Raw genomic sequence first — 14,670 nt, 5'->3', positions numbered from 1 at the left:
GCATTTCGAAAGTGGTCGTGACTTTGTCAGAGTTTTTAATGTATTTCTTATATATTTTAATAGTTTGCTCATCGTGATTTGGCCGCAAGAAATATTCTTATTGGTGACGATAACTTGGCAAAAGTTTCTGATTTTGGTTTGGCAAGAGATGTTGGTGGCGCTGAGGAATACATAAGAAACAATCAGGTGACTTATGGCCCTGTGACACCGTGCAATTTTTCTTGCAACTTCCAATGCAATTCTACTTTTAAGAGAGGTGATTTAGCAAAGAGTCTACAAAATTCGTATAAGAGACTTCCACAGATTTTCATAAAAACAAATCGTGTGCCATTTCCTTCCTTGTGAAGTACCCTTTAATATTGGAAAACACGTACTTTTCGTTGTAGAATTTGCTTCCCGTAAAATGGATGGCCTTGGAAAGTCTCCTTCATGGTCGTTTTACAACTGCTAGTGACGTGTAAGTTGCAAGTCTGCAAAAGGGCAATTAATGTTCATATATTTCCGCCTTTTTATCAGAATATCTTACATTCACCGATTCTCCGAAACAAATTGTTGCAAATAATTTGAATTATCCAAGCTAACTCTATAATCAAATACAGTATTCACAAGATGGCTATACAATCCTGCTCAGGATAGTATAATAAATGGTATGACAAATATGCATCAGCTTTAAAAAACCAAATCTTTATAGAAGTTGCGACAGAATCCTGTTGTAAGAATTCTTTCAAAACCAATAATTCTCAAAATATAAGATTTTTGCTCAAAATCTGTTCGAGAACTTCTCTCTCTTTCGTCTTTAATAGGTTTCATAATTATAGAGAAACTCATGATTTGTGTTCTTATTTTAATAGGTGGAGTTTTGGCGTACTTCTTTATGAAATCACAACACTAGGTACTCGCGTTCTATGTCCAGTGTGCGCGCACGTGTAACAACAAAGTTAAATTTCACATGCATCCAAACGTTTGCACATGTTCTCTTTTTATTGTTCAAATATCTGACATGTTTTTCAAAATTTCATAGGAGAGGAGCCTTACAAAAACATTTCCCCTTACAATATTGTTAATCATGTGGGGTCTGGTTGTCGCATGTCACAGCCGCAACATTGTTCTGATGAAGTGTAAGGGCAACATTACCTTGTTTCTTGTTTCTTTTCTAAAAGTTGCACGTTCGGCTAATCTCGTATTTATCTTACTTGCAAACTATGACAATCTTGATTTTTACTTCCGGTTGCTTTTTATTAGGTACGAAATAATGTCAAACTGTTGGAAGGTTGAGGCTTCAGAGAGACCAACATTTGAGGAAATACATGAATTGCTTAAAAACATGTTGCTGGATAATGAGGTACAATTTTATAAATCCCTCCATAGCAGATAATGTGCAAAAATTTCAAATTTATGTTCTTAGCAAAAAATGAATATCAACCAGTTCATGTCGCGTAATTACAGAGCGCAAATCCCTTACAAATTAACATTTTATTAAAGTTGACATGTGAGTAAATTGTATTGATTCTTGAGACTTTGCCTGAGATCGTCATAAGAATCAATATGTCGCTATTCTAGCATATTTATGAAGTAAATTTGTGTTCATCAGTGTATAATGAAAATTCTCTAATTTAAACGCGATCGTGTGAATGTAATCACCATCAACACTCATACTTTCAATGGCATAATTAGAACGATAATTCACCCGTGTCACATAATTGGAGGGTTAACTTCCTAAACATGTTGTGAAGATGTCACATCAATATACCATATGGGTGAAACTGACCCCTGTCTTTAGAATTAAAAAACGTAAATAAAGTCTGTGTCAAATTTCATTTGAAGAATCGCAATTAAGATGTTACAAAGTGAAATTTAAGACAGTAATATGACATATTTGGAAATCTTTTTAAAACCTGATATGCGCGTAGAGTATTACTTTGCTCTTGTGTTGTGAAAAAAAAGCCAAAAGGCATTTCTCGGATTCCCGAGATGTTTTTTAGTTATTTGACATTTATGGCCATTCTATAGTTATTCTATAGTCATTTTTGGCCATTCTAAAGCGTCTGTTCTAGATCACTCAGTTATTCAGGGATAATTTGCTATCAGTTCGAGACATTAATTTCAAGGTAAACAAGACTGTAATTTCTATAAGGATATAGTTCTACATTTTTTATCAATGTTCACACTCCGTATTACTTATTACGCGAAGTTGTTTGTTTGTGGACCCTTATATGATGAGAAAAAATAAGTTCAGAAGAAATTTCCCTCGAAGGTCAGATCAGATTTGCCAGTGAAAATTGCAACTTTCGTATTCATATTGGTACAATGCTCCTTGCTTGTTCCTTTGCAACAGCATCTGAGGACCAAATGAATCAGAATTCTTCCGACCAATTGGTTTCGCTTGAATCATCGAATAATTTCATTGGGGAATAGTGTGCTCATTCTCTAAGATTTTTGATCCACAATACTTACTCGTTCAAACTTGGATATTTACTATCTTTTATACGAGAAAATCAATCATTGGAAGACTATGACAAAACCAAACTATGCAAAGATGTGTTTGGCAAAGTGCCATTAGATTTTCTAAAAACCTTAAATTACCACAGAAGGCCGTTAAACAGCTACTTTCAGCGATTAAGATCTCTTCTAAACAAACGTCAGAAGACTGTGGATCTATGCATGGCGTGTCCGGAACTAGACACAGCCTTTTTTATTTTCTGCAGAAAACCCTCTTTAAAGGGAAGGTTTGTCTGCAAGAAATGCAGTAACTGGGCGATTCATGCACACATGTGCTTTGATTTTTTCTTATGCACCGTGTGTGACAAATATTACTCTAGCACAAAACCGAAATGTGGAAAATAATATGTTTAAATATATCGATATAAATTTGTAACCTGAAACCTTCCGATATTTAATTTTTGCATTTTTATATGTATTGCATTTAATAAATACTGCATTTTTATTCGGTATTTATCGTGATAAATGACTGAAACACATGATATATTTTGAGAAAATATTTAAACTGGAGTCTATGAAATACATGAGTCTACGATGAACCAACCAGAGCCGGAGTTAGGAGCCTTATTGTGGGGGGAGGGGTGCATGTGTATTCATATCATTCGTCTTATGCCAAACTGATCATGAATACTATACATGATTATATCTCCCCCCCCCCAATTAAGCAGTAGCAACGGCCCTGGAACAAATTGACTATAATAATTAACCCTGATAAAAAATTCATCATGTCCATTCGCAAGTATTTTCATTACGTAGTTTACCTAAAACTACTTCGATCGCAAATCGAAATTGTTTTGGTAACTTAAAATTTTCAGTAGCTGCTTCCCCTATTGAAAAATATAATGGTCCATGAGCAGAACGAATAAGGTTCTTACCCGTAATAATGTCATTATGCAAGAATGTGTATGTGTCATCACCTACAAGATCCAACCACTGACCCCGTATTTTGGCCGAGGATACACACTTGGCTATACGCAATGGCTTATCATTCGTACGAAACAGCCAAAATCTTTCCTCTGCAGTCGTGTGTACATGCAGGCAAAACTATGTTTTCAACCTGTCTTGAATGTTTCATGTTATGTCCAACTACTAACCATGCATCAGGTGAAAAATAACCTCACACAAACCATATAAGTTTGCCTTCTCTTCATCACTTAAATACAAATCAACCACCTCAATCTCCTCCTCCATAATTCGCTTCTCAGAATCGGCCAGCACCCTTTGCGCAGCATCTTCCCCAGTAATTTTTACTAGTAAATGTTTCACAACGTTTACAGTTCCTTGTAAATCACCATTGTTACCAGAAACTGCAGTCGGGTAAACATTCAACGGTTCGTTGAGAGGTGGATCTTTAATGACGAATCTCATTTTGTCTGCAGCCTCCATGATTTTCTTTAGTTGCAAGGAACCATAGTTAAATGGTTTCTTAAAAGAAATATCTTCAGGGAGACCAACAACTCCACATTTCGAGTACGGCACCCGGCAGCTCTTTGCAACCGCTTCACCTTAAATTTAGAAATAATTCTGATGTTGTAAACATGTACAATATACTTTTCGGTTATCCAGTCTAGCTCTCATGAATCATCTCATGAATCATCTCATGAATCATTATAGTGTATTGCTAATAATTGTGCAAACCACTGATCATCGGGTGAAGTATACGTATTCATCAAAGTTTAGTTGTACTGTAATAGATTCTTCAGGGCTGGTCGTATAATAAGATAGTTAACCTTTTAACCTACGATTTATTTACGCAACCTATACAACCAGCTGTGATTGTTAAGTTATTTGCAGCCCTTCAAAGTTTAAAAACACATTAGCAGTTGTGAACAATTTTCTGACAAAAGAAGACGTACTGTATTTCTTGTTAAAGAGATCGTGCACATCATTTCTGCGGTACTTCTTAACAGAACTACCTAAGGTCATGATAATGGTACTTTAGTTATAAACATAGAATTCCTCTAAAATTGTCACAAGTGTTAAATAAAATTATTTACCAGTGGCCTGTAGAGAACTTACCAAAATACTCACGAAATTTTATGCCAATATCGGGGTTGCAAGATAAAAAATGATTTCCTTCATTTGATCCCAGTTGGAAAACTGTGCCTACATTGTTGCTCATCAAAGATGAAATCTGAAAGCCCAAATCCTCCAGCATCCTGATCTATGGATAAACACACATCTAATGATCACATAATGATTGCCCTGTTTAATTTTTGTTCAACTTACAGTTTAACTATTGCACTGGCTAGTTTGGTAGTGTGGGCCTTTTTTGTTACTAATCATGCTATTTCTCATACCATTATGATGTATATGTTTCTTTATCTATTTTGGCACTAAACTAAGGGAAATACTAATCTCTGTTAGGGGCCTTAGAAAGCCAGGTGCTCTTATTTCTTGTCCCGTAACCCTACATTAACCTGTGTTATTCTCATTTAGCCAGATCGACAGTAGCCAAGCTTACCTGCTATTAACATAGAAAATTCTAGAAACCAAGATAAATGATAGAAAAATAAAGGGATGGGAGACCTAGTCCTCAACTATTCTAATGTAACAATATTACAAGTGCCAAACCAAATAAAGGTTTCCGCCATGTATACTTCCTCGAGTAGCTTTTTGCAGTGTCTTTCAATAAGCTTTCTCTTTTGCTCATCATCCAACACTGTTATATCAACTGAGCTAAGGGCTTTAGCACTTTCACCATATTTCTTTTTTTCATCCTCATTTTGCAAATTCCACTTTTCTGCAGCTAGTTTATTCCTTTCAGTATTAGACAAGCCTTTACACTCATCTAAATTAACACAGATATAAAAACTATTTTAAAAAACGACTTCAACCAACATTTTTGAAGAACTGTTCTTTTATCTCATCCAATAAGAGAAAACTCAATATGATGACTATACATTTTGCCTAATATTTAGTTCAATTGTTTTTTCATTTTAGAAATTTGAGCAACATATTAGCTACTAAATAACATTTAGACATTCAACCCTTGTTTTGTAATCTTTCCAACTCAATTACCATTTCAATGTATTGAATATAATTATGAAGACTTCCTCCTCTATTGAAGCCTTATTATAGGGCAAGTGAAAACACATGACAGTGCAAAAATTAGGTTTAGAAGATACCACATTAAAATATAATTTGATTGTTAATGCCTGACCTAGCTCCCTGCAATAATTACTGTTAATTTCAAAAATTAAATAAAGACAATTTCACTAACCAGACTTGAAAAACTCACTGCAAAACATATTGTATGAAAGTGGTCCTTTTATAAGGTTTTTGGCCCTGTTCAATAATGTAGATGTTTCATCAAAAGTTTGGCTGTTTGAAGGTTGTTTCCTTTTTTGGTTACCAATCCATTTCTAGGAATAAGCAATATACAGTGTAGTACTTATATAAAATTGTAACCAATATATATTAATATAGTATACAGTAATTAGAAGGAGCACAACAACACAATTTTGAAGTACAAGCATAAAATCTTATTTATAGTTATTAAACAATTCAAACAACTTTTTAAATAAACACTGTTTATGCATGTTTATTTGTCACACTTTAATATATCTATTGAAAAAGACACTCTGGTTAATTCTTTAAGATGCACATCTAATCTACAGATAATCTGGGTTTACCTTAACTTGCGTTTTCGTCAGGCCCGTTTCTTGCGTAGCTTGATCGACTTTGTTGTCATATAAATGACCAGTTCCAACCATTCCATTACCATATAATCGCTCCAGAACGATTCTTTGAGCATCCGTAATACTTTTTTTTGACGTTTTGATGGTTCATATTTTAAATGTCGAAATACAGGGTGTATCAAAAAAAATGTCCCAAATGTAAAATTTCCGTTTTTCAGGATATTTTGCAGAATTTTGCAATTTTTTGTGTTGCTAGAGATAGTTAAGACTTATCTGGTATACCTAGGCCAAGTTTGGTTTTTCATTAACAAAATTATGTTACCGGGGGGGTGGTTCCTTTCCACTGATATTGAGAGGGCTTGCGCGCGAAAAAGTGAAGCTGAAATTGAGATATTATTTAGCTGTCTAAAAGTAGGAAAGCTTTTTAATAAACTGTCAAAGTTTCAGGAAAAATAATGCAAACTGGGAGCAACGCGCGACCCCTAAAAGTGACAAATATTTCATTGCGCGCAGTGGATTAAATGCATGGTTGATTTTAGCGTGACCGATCTCATGCAAGGCTGGGCAAATGAATAAATTTAAGCGAGAAACCGAACAAGAAGACGAAGCGATTTAATAAACAAGATTTTTATTCTTGATGTTAATCCTCAACATTTCTACTATTTCTTTCTAAGCAAACTGCGGCTCGTCTGAGTATGGTAAACACTGAACGGCGAACCACATTAGTCTGTCCTGCCTCAAATTATCCATTTCGTTCGAAATTCTTTCTTGCAAATCGCCTACGCTACCACCGGCAAATCTAGGCGAATGGAGACGCTGTTCAGTGTTCCGTATGCTCAGACAAGCCGCAGTTTGCTTAGAATGAAATGGTGGACTTGCTGAGGATTAACATCACGAATAAATCGCTTTGTTTTTGTGTTCAGTTTCTCGCTTTAATTTATTCATTTGCCCACCTTGTATGAGATCGGTCACGCTAAAATCAACGATGCATTTAATCCAATGCGCGCAATGAAATATTTGTCACCTTTAGGGGTCGCGCGTTGCTCCCAGTATGCATTATTTTTCCTGAAACTTTGACAGTTTGTTAAAAAGCTTTCCTACTTTTAGACCGCTAAATAATATCTCAATTTCAGCTTCACATTTTCGCGCGCAAGCCCTCTCAATATCAGTGGAAAGGAACCACCCCCCCGGTAACATAATTTTGTTAATGAAAAACCAAACTTGGCCTAGGTATGCCAGATAAGTCTTAACTATTTCTAGGGACACAAAAATTTGCCAAATTCTGCAAAATATCCTGAAAAACGGAATTTTTACATTTGGGACATTTTTTTTGATACACCCTGTATATCAAAATAAAACTAAAATTCTATCGATGTGCAGTCGCGACGAGTAAACAAATTCGAAAATTAAACGAAACGTACCTGAAAGTTGAAGTTTGATTGGAATTCTATCTTGTCATCAGTCCGGAACGAAAGAGTCACATGAGAGATGCGCATGCGCATTGCTGGTCAGTTTTTAACGTGAGTAGTGCATGAGGGAGGAACGAAGGATCCGGGTGGGTTGGCCAGTGGGCATGTGACTCCTTCGTTCCGGACTGATGTCAAGATAGAATTCTAATCAAACTTCAACTTACAGGTAAGTTTCCTTTAATTTTCCAATTCTATCATGTCATCAGTGCCTGTCACGAAGAAGTCCCATGAGATTTTAACTTCATGTACTGCGAACCACACAGGTTTAATAATTCCCCGTTTAATATCAACAATTACAACAATTTTGACTTTTAATTAATAATACATCTGTAACAAAGATTTGCTAAAGTTTATTATCTTCCTTTCTATAGGTTTGTTATAAAATCTAGCAAATGTTCCTGCATTTGTTCCTGCATTGCAGCCCCTTAACTCTGCATTTGGACGTTGATGCCGCACGAGTACTGTGTGGTGAATAGCTATCCAAATCTATTCCAGCTGAACTTAACACTTTCTTTACCCATCTGGATAGAGTTTCTTTTGTCGCCGGTTTAAAAGGCTTAACATAACTTAATAGTAACTGGGTATGACCTCCTCTATACGAACTTGTTCTCTTTAAGTATTCCTTAAGATGTAGGGACAGTAGGGTTACACTAAGTTTTGGCTCCTCTGGGAAGTTCAAAAGCTCCAGTGGTTTTAGATGTTTTCCTGGTTTAGTTTGTTTTAACTTTTCCTGGATTGTAATCCTGTAGCCATTCGGTAGCTCTTGTATGTAGTTTACATTTATTAGGTGAATTGTTTGTCCTCTCTGCCCAATGGTAAGGAAAAGTAATATATTGAGCTTAATTGTGAGATCCTTTATTGACAGTGACGTTGTTTCCGCGAATGTCTTCAAATAAGTTAATACAAAATTCACATCCCACATCTGGGTGTACTTTGGTAACGCTGGTCTAAGTTGGAATATTCCTTTGATATATCTGCATACTAAGGGGTGTTCTCCGAATTTGATCCCATTTTCCATCATTAATATTGTTGATAGCGCTGATCGCGCCGTATTAATGGCATTATACCCAGTCCTGATGTATATAATGAGACTAAAAATTCAACAGCATTCTCTATTCCAGGTGCAAATCTATCTAAACGACGTTCCTTGCAATATTCTTGCCATTTACTCATGTATGTTTGATATTGTGTGCTTGTACCTGATCTCCATGAGGCTTCAAGAATATATTTTGCTGTCTTTCATAATTCATATCTGTCTAGGCTTTCCCGGATAATCGACACACCATTAGATTTAGTTTCTGCCATATTGGATGGATCTCGTTGAGGTGGGATGGTAGCTAATATTAGTATGGTTTTGCTTCTCTTCAAGTGGACGGGTTTTTGCTTCATTAGTTTGTAGGCCTTTGCGTACCAACATTGGGTCGGCCAATCTGGTATTACTGCTATTCCCTTTGCCTTGTCCTTTTGAATTTTGTTAGTATTTCCGGTGTCACACTAAAAGGTGGGAAAGCATAAAAGTTTAGGTTCTCCCAATTTAGTGAGAACGCATTTACTGCCTCCGCATCAGGGTCTGGGCGGTACGAGACAGATCTGTTGAATTGTTTGTTTATTCGAGAGGCAAATAAATCTATGTTTGGTGCTGCTTTGAGATTTTCCAAAGCATCGGACAATGATGCTTTATTTAGCATCCATTCTGACTCTTTTTTATCTCTACGTGATTCAATATTCGCTACCATATTATTCTTGCCTGGGATATGCACAGTGCTTATCCATATTTTCCTATGTATGCACCATTCCCAGATTAATTTTGTAAGTTCATTGCATGGGTGTGAATGGCTAGTTCCCATATGATTTAGGATACTAACGGCACTTGTATTATCGCACATAATTCTGATATGCAATCTTACTTTTTTAGATAAAAAGGTCTTCAGACCTAAATAAATTGCTAACATTTCCAGATAATTTATGTGCATTTTGGATTCTGCCTCTGTCCAGTTCTCCCCAGTCCCCATTCCCTTGAAATTCTACACCCCATCCTGATAGTGAAGCATCCGTATAAATTGTGCTTTGGGGAGCTTCCCTTTCAAGACTCTGGTAGGCTGTAGTTACATTGGCCACCCATCAGTTTAATTCTGATTTTGCTTTTGGAGAAAAACCATATGTGCATCAAAATTTCCTTTCTAAGACTTCAGTGCTTGGCTTTTGTCTCTTTCTAAATACCGGTAGTACAGAGGTCCGTACATTACCCAAGGAAAGCTTGCTACAATTTTTCCATTTACCTTGGCAACTTCCCTGATAGGTTTTGATTTTTCTGATTTAAGAAGTGTCTGGCACTCGGAGAGAGTCGGATTGTCATTTCAAACGAATTTATAAGGAAACCTAGAGTTTCTATTTCTTGTGAAGGGGTTAGGACAGATTTTGTTGGGTGCACAACAAACCCCAAAGAGTCAAACAATATGACCGAATCAATCAAATTAACTATGCATTGATCATACGTTTTTCCCTGTAAATAACATTCATCAATATGCACTGTTGAGATATGCCCCATTTTATGCAAAGTAGCCAAAACTGGTTTCAATATTTTAGTGAATGTTCTGGGTGCACTTGACAGACCGTTTGGTAAACAAGTGATTTGGTATTTTATTCCTTTCCATTCAAATTGTAGAAATTTTTGGTCATTTCTTTTTACTGGGATGAAGTAATATGCATCCTTTAAATCCAAAGTAGCCATGTAGCAGTCTTTTTCAACTAATCTTATGATTGTTTGTATTGAGTCCATTTTGAAATGTGTATATACAACAGATTCATTGAACTGTTTTAGGTTTAGTATGAGTCTATGTGTCCCATCTGTTTTTGGTCTTAAGAATATTTTTGAAACATATTGCGCCGTTGATGGGGTTACTTCTCTTACAACATCTTTTTCGACTAGCTTAGTAACAGCTTCGTCAACTAGATGGAATTCATGAGGTTGGAACTTTGATACTGGGGCTTTGGTTTGGCTAGGTAACTCAATCAGATCTATCTCCACACTCTGAAGATTCTTTAAAATCTCTTTGTCATTTGTGATGCCTACCCAGGCATCCATATGTTTGGCCACTTGGCCAGCTTTGAATACTTTGCATGAATAGTTAACATAAGTTAATAGATAAGTTTGCATATTGTTTCTTGTCTGGAAGTGGCTTCCATGATCTTTTCTTTTTGTTTGCCTGGTTTTGAGGGGCCTTTTGATGGCCCCTCCACTGAAAATCCTTCTGACTTTTGGTGTGATGTGCACCACTCCCTTGCCAATAGGTTCTTTTATATGTTTTCGTGTGGTGTTTGACAGTTGAGCTGATGTTGCTTGATTCTTTTGCTTCCTTAAGGACTTTGGGTAAGTCATCCCCAAACAAAAACTTACTCTCTTGGTTTTCGTCCAATGAGCAAATTGCTGAGTACTCTGCCTTCAGCGATGGTCTGATTTGATTTTTCCTCAGTTGTGTCAATTGTGCATGAGCATGTGCTAACATAGCAAGGGAATTAATCGATTGCCCCATTAATTGTGCGTGGTCTGTACCCAGATCGCTAAGGACTAGGGTACTGGTTGTTTGTAAGGAAGCAAACACTGCTTTAATGATTGTTTCTTGTAGATTATACAAGTGAACATCAGACTTTTTCGTGGCCTGACTTAGTGTGTTCCAGATTTGCGGGTTGACTTTTTGGCAAATTAGCGATGGGTGCAGTTTCCCGGTGTGTTATTTTTATCAAACAACCCTTTCAATTTTTCAGGGGTCAGTTTTTTGCCCCAACGTTTTGTGATAATTTCAGCCAACTTTGGCTGTATATCTGGACTTTTTTCGCGAGTATCATCGCAAAAGGACTTCGCTAAGTCATCTAGTATTTGGGATACGCCGTCGGCGTTACCGCCCCCATCATCTCCTGCGCCTTGTGGCTGCATGGACGCTGTTGATTTGCCAGGTCGTCTGCGCTATCCCCAGCGTAAAGACTGAGTTCATCCTCGGAGTATGTGCGACGTCGTCGCTTTCTTTCCGACTGTGAAGTCGACATTTCTGACTCCCAATGGCCTTCTCTATCGGAGTCGTCAGAGACCACATTGGTTCTCTTTTTGCCCGTCGGGGGCTTGCCTCGTGGAGGCTTGTTTGAGTTGTTTTGGCCAGTTGATTCACATTGGGTGTAAATTTTTGAAAGAATACTGGCCATCGTACTCATATTTTTGTTAATTTCTACTAAAGTATCATCTATATTCGATCTTTCACCTTCTATTGTTGTTCGGTTGTCCCGCGTGGGACTGCCAACCTCGGAAGGCGGTTGTTGTTGATTTTCGTTCATTTTTTCGGAATAGGAACCTATATTTTCCTAAAATCCACAACACAATTTGCTTACACTGTTTTTACCTGCCTTCCCTTGCGATTTCTGGTGAATAAATCTATCGGATTGGTAGTACAAACTCAGGATTTTCTCAAAATACTCACTTTCCGTGTTTTACTTTGCAGCAAACGCTTTACACTGACCAGCAATGCGCATGCGCATCTCTCATGGGACTTCTTCGTGATGACATGATAGAATTAGGGACTGATGACATGATAGAATTAGCATAAACACAAATGCGAATAGAAAAGCACCGTTTATTGGATCAAATGTATTTGACCTTTGCCCTTTGCGCATAGCTTGCCATTGAATGATTTAAATGATCATTTGGACTGGGTTAGACCTGCACTTCTCAATTGAGAAATCTTGGGTTACAGCTGCTGAGAATATGTGACACGTGTGGATAACTATGGGAGGTGAATATTCATATAATTCAGTTCTGCCAAGCGAATTTCTTTTGCGATTGTGCAATACCTTAGAATGGAAATCCGTCGGGCAGAACTGAAGACATGAATATTGAGCGATCTATTATCGTTCTACGTAGTTACACGCCTGAATATTTCTAATTGTAGCGGCAATTTTGGGTAATAAACAAGCAAATACTCTTGCCTTCACGCATTTTCCCATGTAGTTATTTGTAGAAGCTGAGAAAAATCACTCAGGGGTAATCAATATTTGTATTAATAAGTAAATTAACTTATAGTGTTAGATATTGGACTGGAATTTTTAAAAATGCTCTCTGGATAATTATTATAAACTTCTTGCTATTGACTAGCATCAATATCCCTACTATTGCCGCAATATGGATTTCGGTAAAATTTCTAGTGATTGTATAAGCTACTCTTTAAAATATACTTTTAGTTTATAATTTAAAACAAGACGCCTGTTTTGGCGTTAACTCCGGCGCTCGTGCCAGTTTCAATATAGAGCTTCTGAACATAAACAATACCGTTCATATTCGCATTTAAATGCCTTGCGAACCTAAATGTTTGATCGCGAAATTCAGAAGCACATCGTACAATAAAAAGTATAAAAGTTCAATTGTTCAAAAATGTAAATAAACCACATGATATATTCGCTTTGTCTTACACTTTGCCTTTGAGATTCGCGCTGATATAGTTATATTATAATATTAACAATCCTGTGCCAACTACGACGTGTCAACGCGCCCATACACGACCACATCATCTTGTTAAACGGCGAAATAGCAGCGATATTATCAAAATATGACCAGAATGTACATGTATGAATTATATTCTTACCCCAATTCAATCTAAACTTAGTCGAAAAGCATGAAAAGAACGGTTTATTTGTTGCTCTTGAAGGAATTGCCGTATCATGCGAGCGAAATGGAATCGCGCATCGGAAAATTTACCAAAGCTGTGCACCACAACTCTTGGGAGACAAGACTGGAACGTAGATAAATACGGTCACATACACATTTTAAATAACTAATATATTTCGCGCCATTACAGACTTGCGACGACGAAAAATAATAAAACAAGACGCTCTTTCCAGCGTGTAGCCGTTGGGCATATCTATTTGTGACAAAAAGAAAAGATACACCAAAACGAAAATTATGTACAAACCTACCTACAGGCTTTATAGACGGCAGTGAAACCAGGGCGCTTATATATAAGTTATAAGTTATATATAAGCGCCCTTAGTGAAACGTTCCAAAAGACCAAAATGAAAATTGTGTACAAACCCACACGCTCCATAGACGGCAGTGAAACGTCGTGATAACTTTATGGGGAATCTTAAATCCCAAAAGAAAAAACACAACTGAACAAAAATTTATTACAATACGCTATAATTGGCGTGCGTACAAAACTATAAATTGTGTATGTTTCATAACATGGTCGCCATTTTGAATTTTATTTCGTAAAAATTACGTAATTTGAATGACGTAATTTGTCATTTTGTGAACTACCAATACCGAAACCTATAGTCGTTGGCGCCGCAGGCGGCCCAACGACTAAAAATAAAAAAAAACAATAACAAAACAAAACCGAGGCGAATTTTCAACTCCATCGCTGACGCCAGAGTAATTATATATTTAGTCTTCACTTCGTTTAAAAGTTCTTTTTTATTATTACTTTAGAACTTCATATATATGATTTCGCATTTCCCCACAATGTGCCTGACTGGTGCATAACATGAAAATTTAATCTCACCGTTTCAGAAATCCTACATAAATATTGCTAACGAAATAGCTGACGAAGGTTCACTGACAAATACAATTGGACGAAACAACGGATCAAACAAAGACGGATGAATAAGAGACACTACAGCCTAATAACATTTACAACAAAGACATGGCCTGGAACCTTGGATACAGTCTTTGTTTATGGTTCATTTTGTTTAAGTTTCCAAGAATCCTTCCACAGTGTTGCAATAGTTGCAAATTAAATCACCTCGTTAAATATAGCTACGACTTTTTTCGAATGCGCAATGTATACCAAAATTTTCTCGAATATTTGCTCTACAGAAAATAATTGAACGAGACTTACGCATTTCTTTAATAGTATTAAAAAAGTCTTTTTAAAATAACTCATTTTGCATAACATAACCGAATTGCCGTTATCAAGTTGTCTGGAATATCTCGAATTCTATACAAGCGCAAATCTTCGCGCATACCCCAACCACGTTTATACGTATAATTTATGTAAGATTTATTACAAATATATTCATTA

General features: G+C 36.5%; 1 protein-coding gene across 3 annotated transcripts in view; it reads left to right on the top strand.

Annotated features, from left to right (window-relative positions):
- Nucleotides 1-14,452, top strand: part of LOC114515640 (fibroblast growth factor receptor 4-like) — a 31,504-nt gene extending 17,052 nt beyond the window's left edge. For all 3 annotated transcript variants that reach the window (XM_028534935.1, XM_028534936.1, XM_028534937.1), the window contains 6 exons: nucleotides 64-186; nucleotides 387-457; nucleotides 852-892; nucleotides 1,022-1,118; nucleotides 1,243-1,342; nucleotides 14,160-14,452. In XM_028534935.1, coding sequence (XP_028390736.1) covers nucleotides 64-186; nucleotides 387-457; nucleotides 852-892; nucleotides 1,022-1,118; nucleotides 1,243-1,342; nucleotides 14,160-14,252 — 525 coding nt within the window. In that variant the 3' untranslated portion in view covers nucleotides 14,253-14,452. The remainder of the gene's footprint in view (nucleotides 1-63; nucleotides 187-386; nucleotides 458-851; nucleotides 893-1,021; nucleotides 1,119-1,242; nucleotides 1,343-14,159) is intronic.
- The last annotated feature ends 218 nt before the right edge of the window (nucleotides 14,453-14,670 follow it).

The sequence above is a fragment of the Dendronephthya gigantea genome, unplaced genomic scaffold, assembly GCF_004324835.1.
Source record: "Dendronephthya gigantea isolate DGI-Jeju-01 unplaced genomic scaffold, DenGig_1.0 000004F, whole genome shotgun sequence".
NCBI classification, from domain to species: domain Eukaryota; kingdom Metazoa; phylum Cnidaria; class Anthozoa; order Malacalcyonacea; family Nephtheidae; genus Dendronephthya; species Dendronephthya gigantea.
Note: the sequence above shows the minus strand (reverse complement) of the source record. Positions and strands in the feature narration are given on the sequence as shown.